This window comes from Orussus abietinus, unplaced genomic scaffold (assembly GCF_000612105.2).
Source record: "Orussus abietinus isolate OABI.00-Male unplaced genomic scaffold, Oabi_2.0 scaffold923, whole genome shotgun sequence".
In the NCBI taxonomy this organism is placed as follows: Eukaryota; Metazoa; Arthropoda; class Insecta; order Hymenoptera; family Orussidae; genus Orussus; species Orussus abietinus.
In genome coordinates, this window is record NW_019395064.1 from 5,899 (window position 1) to 14,076 (window position 8,178).

Genomic DNA, 8,178 nt, shown 5'->3' on the forward strand with positions numbered 1-8,178 from the left:
CTGAAAATAATCAAATGAAACGCATTCGTTCTTATTGAGAGTTTCGTCCGTACTAATCGAGGACGGCGATGCTCGGTTACCGAGGGACGCATAGTTCCTCAACGAGGTTATTCCGCGGTTTTCGGATATTTCGAAAAAGAAACTTGACTTTACGCACGCTCCCGTGTTTCCGACTTAGTCCTACCCTTTGGGAGATTGACTTTTCCCGATGTAATCGCTTTCGAGGTTCTGATTCAAGAGAGCGCTCCGTCCGCGGTGCTTCGCGCTCGCGGTCCGTGCCCCCCCCCCCCCCTGGGTCTCCCTACTTATTGCAAATATTACTGCTCATACTCGAATAGCGCCGAATTAATGTCCTACCGTACCGTGGGGTCTGTTGGCCGATTGACCCGTTACAATAAATTACACGCGTCCGATGTACCTGTAGCCATTCTCAAAGTGAACGCTCTGCGAGTCGAATGTAACATTACCACGGGCGCCTACATAAACGATCGCACGGTGTACATCATACATGAGTTCTTCCCGATCGTGCCGCCAGGATATGAAGTCATACAAGTGTCATCGCACGTCATCTACCTACCGATCGCAACGAAAACGATAGACCACCTACAGCTTTGGATAGTCGATCAAGACGGTGATTTGGTGAATTTTCAAGGAGAGGTCATAACGATAAGGCTACATGTAAAATCCCTTTAACGATGGGAATCGTTTACAGCAGAAAGATCGGCGACAGCTATAATAGTAGACCGATATGTCGAAAAGACATCAGTCATCGTCCGCTTCTTAAAGCGTTGACACGTCAGAACGTGCTATTCCTGATAAGTCCAAGACTCAAGGTCACGTCAAAAAGGCCGTAAAACGTTGGTTCTGCTGCTGCTGCATCGTTCGACATGGAGGAGGAAACGTTGAACATTGAAATACCCGTAATCTTCGATGAGTCTATAGCACACTGTGAAACTCATGCACACCACCCTTACGCTTCGTCAACGTTCAACAACAGTGACGAGATTCGAATTTCCGTACAACACCAAGACCTATGCTTACTACCGAGCAAAAGTTCGCTACGCGTATATGGTAAACTGGTCAAAGAAGATGGAACTACGGCGACAGCGAGCACGACTCTGGTCAAGAATGCCGTTTGCCATCTCTCGAGGAAATTCGCTACGAAATGAACGCCACAGAGAACGATCGAAACAAGAACGTCGGTCTCACGCGTCTCGTGAACGGCTACGTTTCCTTAACTCCCGATCAACTCTCGTTGATGGACAACGCCGGTTGGCTCGACGAGCAGGGGAAATTGACTGATGCAGCCGGCTACTTTGACGTATCGATACCGCTGAATATGATTCTGAGATTTGTCGAGGATTATCAGAAGATCGTCGTTAAGGCCAAACACGAGGTTGATCTTAACGAGGGCGAATAGCGACACCAATGCGATCGTACAGACTGCTGCGGAAGAATGCAAAGTTGTAATTCTAAAGTTAGAAAGGTTGATACCGTACATAAGAGTTTTGGATCGCCGAAAGATTAAGCTGCTGCGATTCATCGAGAAGGACGCGCCCATCTCCATGAGTTTTCGTACCTGGGAGTTATACGAATATCCTCTTCTTCCCGCCACTTCGAAACACGTATGGACGGTCAAGACGTCGGCGCAGCTAGAAAAATCACAATACGTTACATTGCGATTCCAAACGAGTAGAAAGAGTAAAAAAAATAAACATGCGAGTCACTTCGATCATTGCAATGTCGGAGACGTTAAACTGTTTTTGAATGCGCAATGTTACCTGTATGGAAATCTTAATCTTAACATTAGTCGCACTCAATTTGCTTTGTTGTACGAGATGTATGCAAACTTTCAAGCTGCATACTACGGTAAAGATCCCGAGCCTTTGTTGACGAAGAACGAATTTTTGGAATATGCACCGCTGATCGTCATCGATTGTTCTAAACAAAACGAGTCCCTCAAGTTCGGGCCGGTCGACATTCGTCTCGAGTTCGAGGCGGAAAACAATTTTCCCGCCGAAACTTCGACATCCTGCTTAATCCTACACGATCGTATCGTCGAGTACAACCCGATCAGTGGTGGGATGGAGAAATTTGTATAAAAAGCTTCGATCGTTCCCCCGTTTGCGCAGTAATGAAATGGAATTCGTCGTGGATCTTCAGGGATTCAAGAGATCGTCGAACAAGTTCGTTTTAAAGGGGCTATCTCTACTTGGAACCGACACCTATTTCACCGAACCCGTAACATTACTGTTTCGACCACCTTGCCCGTGGGAGTGTCACCCAGCCAAATATAAGTGCATCAACTTGTGGCGGGAACGCAATTTTCACGGGATACCCTGGACCTCGGGCGACATACCGCACAGACGAGTTAAAAATCATCTTCGATCTATCTTACGAGACGCCATCAGAATCTACGTCAAAGGATTGGAGAAGAAGAAGTGGTTAGAGAAACTTGTGGGACATCCCGATTGCATCGTTGATCTTGGGGATTTAAATTGTCCATCGCTACAAAAGTTGCGAAATAATACGAATTCTCGATGTTTGAATCATAACGCGTCGCATTTTATTGTTCGACCGAAAATGTTAAATTGTTAAGGATTTGGTTATCAGAAAATAAAGACAGACAATGAAATAATCAATCATGCATGTATTTATTTGATTCACACTCTAACAGCGCACTCCAAACACTGAAATTCAATTGGGTGGTCCGCCTAGATATCGCATGATGAGGCGATTTTCTTCGATAACATGCATATGTTCGAAAACATTTCGGTGTCGTCCTTGAACACCTTCACCATCCTTGCAGGCAGGAATACCGAGAAGCTTTTGTCGATGTTTACCAGGAACCTCGTTCCATATTTTGTCTGAACGTGCCATATACCGCTAATTTTATAATCCGTGTTAATCACCAGCTCGACCATCTTCCAGACGCCCGATTTTGTTGATATTTGAGAAATTCATCATGTAGACGAAGTTTCTTCGGGTTTTTTATAATACGTTCATGATCGTATCTCGAATCAATTAACTGTTTCACCTCCGTTATATTCAGCAACGCATGCTTTAGCAACATGTCGAGTCGCACTTTAAGCTCGCGTTTTTTCCGAATATCTCTCATCGATCGACAGATCGCTTGGTTAATGCGTAAAATCTCGTTACAATTCGCGCTTTATATAGGAAGAGACCTCTGAAGGGGTAGCGGTTTCCTGGAATCTCTACTGGAAGGGGTAAGAGGCTGCTGAGAAATGTTTTCTTACGCTCGTGTGATAGAGGTTCTGAAAGGACTCCAAAAGGTGCCGACGAAATTTCTAAAATCGGCTCGCGGACGTCGGAACGCTACAGTCTGGAATCGGCTCGCAGACGTCAGAACGCTGCAGTCTGGAATCCGCTCGCGGACGTCAGAACGCTACAGGCATTCCTGGAATCGACGGGGAGGAGCTCCGCGGCTGCAAGGGCGAGAGATCCCCATTGCATCGCCCCCGGGGTTTCTCCGACGTTCGAGCGTGCGGTCGAACGTTCCGGAGGGGCAGTCTTTGACGACAACCTTTGGGTTTCTGTTGCGTGGAACGTCGCACGCAAGGGGGGAGACTTCAACAATTCTTGGAATTCGGATCTCGTCACGACATCTTCGAACGTTCTAGAACGTTCAGGGGGCGAGGGTGATATCGTCCGAGCCGGAAGACGTCCAAGGACGTATCTCCGATTCTTGGAAATAGGGGTCCCCGTTCCATCACCTCCGGAGTCCCACCGACGTTGCTCGCCGATCGAGCGCACAGTCGAACGTTCTATAACATTCAAGAACGTTCCAGACCCTTTCGGGGCGAGGGGGATATCGTCCAAGCCGGAAGATGATCAAGGATGGATCTCCGATCTTGGAATTCGGGGTCTCAGTTGCATAACCCCCGGGGCCCGTCCGACGTTGGTCGACGTTCGAGCGCGCGGTCGAACGTTCTAGAATGTTGCAAAACGTTCCAGACTCTTTCCGGGGGTGAGGGGGCAGGGGGGTTACGAAAACTTTACTCGAGGCGTTTTGCTGGGTTCGCGCGCGCGTAAACAATTTAGCACGAATACGTACCCTCATCCGGTGGCGCCATCTGTGGACGCCGGGGTGAACTACCTCAAGCGTGGGGGAAATTCGCGGTATTTCGGTCTAATTCCCAGAATTCCTGGCAAATTTTCGGACATCGAGGCTCGACGAGGGGTCGGATGACGTCATCTCACGCTAACGACGGGCGGTTAGCGTGGACAACAACCATCGAGGGCTATCGAGGTGTCGGCAACATTTCGATACAGGAATCTGTGTCCAGAACCGCTACTGTTATACTGGTTCAACTTACATTTAGCGCAAAATCACATTTTGTAGTTGAATCAGCTCTAAACTTGACTGAGTGAGAATTGATAGCTCCAAGTCTAAATTGAGGCAACTGGGTTTATTGAGTTCGCGACATATAACTCAGAAAATTAGATGAATTTACTCTCCTTTTTTTTTCAGCGTGAGTTACTAAAAAATACGAGAAAACATATGTTTGATGAAGGTTGCACATGGAGTTCCTAATAGCAGATTGTATTTTCTATTGGGGAAAAAAAACTTGTTTCTTGAGTGTGGACCAAATATTTCTAATTTTTTGTTCTTATTGACCCCCAACTTGGAGTTTAATGGGGCATCTACAGAAAAAATTACATCAAAACAACGGTTCACACTATAAATTGCTTCTTAATGGCATTCAAGGATGTTTATCAGTTATCTAAAATTGAAGCCAACTTGTTAAAAGAAATAAATAAATGTTACTAACATAAACGTGTCAAAATCGTACAGATTGGCCCCGTGTAACGGTATTGCAGCTGTTAATATTTATAAAATTTATTCCTTTTTCGCCAAACGGCGCTGTCCTCGCCGTGTTCGTCGACAGGGTAAACAAGGAAAAGGTCCTACCATCGCAAGGTAATAAAACGATTATACCCCTTCCGGGGTTTTCACGTCTTCACCCGCTTTTGAATGGCCGATTACAATACAGGCCATTACCAACTGTGGGTACCAACTGGGGATTGGAGAGGGGTGGAGGGGGGTGAGTCATTCGAAAAGCGTTCGAGTCCGTCGACACTCAGTTTCGGCGGTAGCACGAGTACGTAGGGCCGGTGCGGTAAGGGGACTGCATACTTGTGTCTCTCTATATCTGCCCTGGAGGCCGTGTGTCCGAGTGAGATAGCTTATTTCATGCGCTATCCGTCTCATAGAACAGAGACAGACTTATGCGTCCGGGCTTCGAGTCCTGATCAGATAACGCTTTCGCGTTGGCGCGGCCGGCACGGCTCGGCTGCCGACTAGGGGCTCGAGGGGCGTGGCGTTCTCGTTGGCTCCTACGGGTCGCAATGGCCTCATGCTTCCATTACCACCCTCAAAACTCCGGTCTTGGGCCTTCCACCCCTGCTGCGAGGGTATCAATGTCGGTTCCCCGATAAGCGGATTATTGTCAATGTTTTCGCGCCGGCGAAGAAGATTCTCTGTCTGCCCCGGGCTACGGCCTCGTTCCTTCTGGAACGTCGTTCTCCCTTGCTCTCTCGCGGGTCTTATGTCTCCCAACGGCGTTCTCCCTTGCTCTCTCGCGGGTCTTATGTCTCCCGACGGCGTTCTCGCTTAGACTCGTTCACTCGCCGGCCTCGTCGCTCCTTCCTTCCATGGCTCGCAAGGTGGATTGCCATTTTGCGACGACCGCGATCAAATAATTGACAGAGGGAAAGGAGGATCGATTCCATAGCGAAAACTGTCGTCTCGAATAAACTATGCCGTCTACTCGTAACTTTAACCCTTTATCGTCCCTGCTTTATTAAGACACGCAAATTCATAAACCATGTGGAAACTGAAAGATCATGAAATTTCAGAGTTCCGTGGCTTTAAATAAAACAAATTGAAGACATTGACATTAAAGCAAAATGATTTAAAGAGAAATTTTGTAAAAAATTTTAACTGAATAAGCACAGTAAATGTAGGAAATACAATTAGAAAAATAAATGTTATATTTCGGAAGGAATTGACAGTCTTGCAATATGATATTATACGCAAACAAGTTGTAGCATGTTTCACGACGGTCGAACAGTCCCGTTACAGCCCAAAATAAATTTAAACGGCCAATATTTCGTTATATGAATTTTCTGACAAACGTGACACATGGAGGGAAAAGGGAAGGAGAAGACCTAAAATAAGTTTCCCTTCGTCGGGGCCCGCTAGGCTCGGCCGCCGGCTCGAGGCTCGAGGGTCCTGGACGTGGCGTTCTCTCTTACTCCTACGGGTCGCATAAGCACCGGGCTTTCTCTACCACTCTTAACCCTTTGCGGTCGCATTTTCCCAAGATCAAGAGAATTTTGGTGGCTGAGAGTAGACATACGACCGCAAAGGGTTAAAACTCCTGTCTCGGGCCTTCCACTCCCTGTTGTGACGATCTCGGTATCGGCTCTCGATAATCGGATTAGCATCAATGTTTACCCGCCGGCAAGGAAGACTCTCTCTCTCTCTCTACCCCGGGCTGCGGTCTCGTCTCATCTGGAGCGGCGTTCTCCGTTGCTCTCATGCCTCCCGATGGTGTTCTCGCTTGCCGTCGTTCACTGTTCGAGCTACTTGCGAACACGAGAGAGGAAGAGCGGTGCCAGGTGCGAAGTGCGCAACAGGACTTAACGTTTATTTAACACTTATAATAATTAACAATTCCATCGGGTTTAACAATAAATAGACAGAGCGAAATGACTGATTGAATGATTAGTTATGCCGGGTAACGAGTATCGAGCTTAATTGAGCGGGCTACTAGCGCGAGTGGACTTAGAAATTGTGCAAGAGATGGAGCGCGTAAAACCGGAGACTAGTTGTTCTCGCGGGAGATGAATTTTATCTCGCTTGATACCACGGACGCGTAAAGTCGCGCGGGAGACCGAAAGGCGTGGTAATGCCGGAACGCTGATGGCCGCTCGGCTGTTCAATCGAATCTGCTGTTTGGGACCAAAGTTAAGAAACAAGAGGGTCCCGGAGAGAGTTTTTAGAGTTGGAGTTTGGAAGAAAGTCCTGGATAGGTTAAGGAAGTCAACGAATTGCATTTTTGTATGCAGCCAATTGGTCAAGAAGAAATGAAGAAGGAGAAGTTTTTGGCAGTTCCAGAAGCGCAAGTGGGGACTGCACATGCGGGTGTCGTTCAAGGATTTTGGAGAAGCACTAGAAGAAGAGTAAAAGAATGGAAGACATAAATTGTCCTAATTGCGGACGTGATCGAGAGGTACATGGGTTTTCTTGGGAACTTTCGACCGATGTTTCCCAGATGGGTTGAAGGAGACACGTGCAGATGAAGAGAGATGCGTTAAGAACGGAGCTCAAAGGACTTGAGTCGCGACGACGACCGTACCTCCAGGGGGTCGACGCCGTTGTCAACCCTTGAAGTGGTGGTTGGCGCGCCTAGACGGCGCGACAGGACCCGAAGTCTAGTTTCGGACTACACGTTGCATGATCATTCCTTTTTGCGATGAAAGAATTAATTCTATGTTGAGCCCTTGTTAATTCGGCGCGAACATTCACCCTCGGGCCTTATCGCCCCTTCCTTCCGTGGCTCGCAAGGCGGATTGTTATTTTGCAGCGACCGTGATCAAGTAATTAACAGAGGGAGTGGAGGATCACTTCCTCCACGAGAAATGTTGTCACGAATTAACTGTGCCATCTAGTCGTAATGTTAACCCTCCGTTGTCCATGCCTTTTTCGGACAGGTAATTTTATGACTTGTATTTGTATTTAAAATGCAAGTAAACAATTTAATTTCATCTGTTTTTGCCAACGTGGCTATTTCGAGTTACGCGTGTTGTTTAACTTTTTCGAGAGTTGATTCAGTTGATAGAACAAGTATCATTCTGATCGACTCTTTTATAATATTCTCATTTCTCTGGAAGTATTTAATTTCAAACGCAAATAGATTCAAAATCTATTGAAAATTGAAAATCCATCATAGTTTATTCTCTTATTTCAAATACGAAATGGAAATGGGGTTTTACGTTTTGGATACCTATTTCGAATGAAATCAATTTAGAAGAGTTACTCTGATTTGCGTTTATAAAAAACTCGGATAAGAAAAGTCTTTCTTATGTTTACGGGTGCTCATTTACATGCTCATTTAATGATTTACAGGTGTCCATTTATTCGAGGAATAC

At 46.5% G+C, this 8,178-nt stretch overlaps 1 protein-coding gene across 1 annotated transcript; it reads left to right on the top strand.

The window, feature by feature from the left end:
• Window positions 1-1,165: 1,165 nt before the first annotated feature.
• LOC111674201 lies at window positions 1,166-2,102 on the top strand. The gene is made up of 2 exons (XM_023433627.1): window positions 1,166-1,396; window positions 1,443-2,102. The coding sequence occupies exons 1-2, from the start codon at window positions 1,166-1,168 to the stop codon at window positions 2,100-2,102; spliced, it is 891 nt and encodes a 296-aa protein (XP_023289395.1).
• The last annotated feature ends 6,076 nt before the right edge of the window (window positions 2,103-8,178 follow it).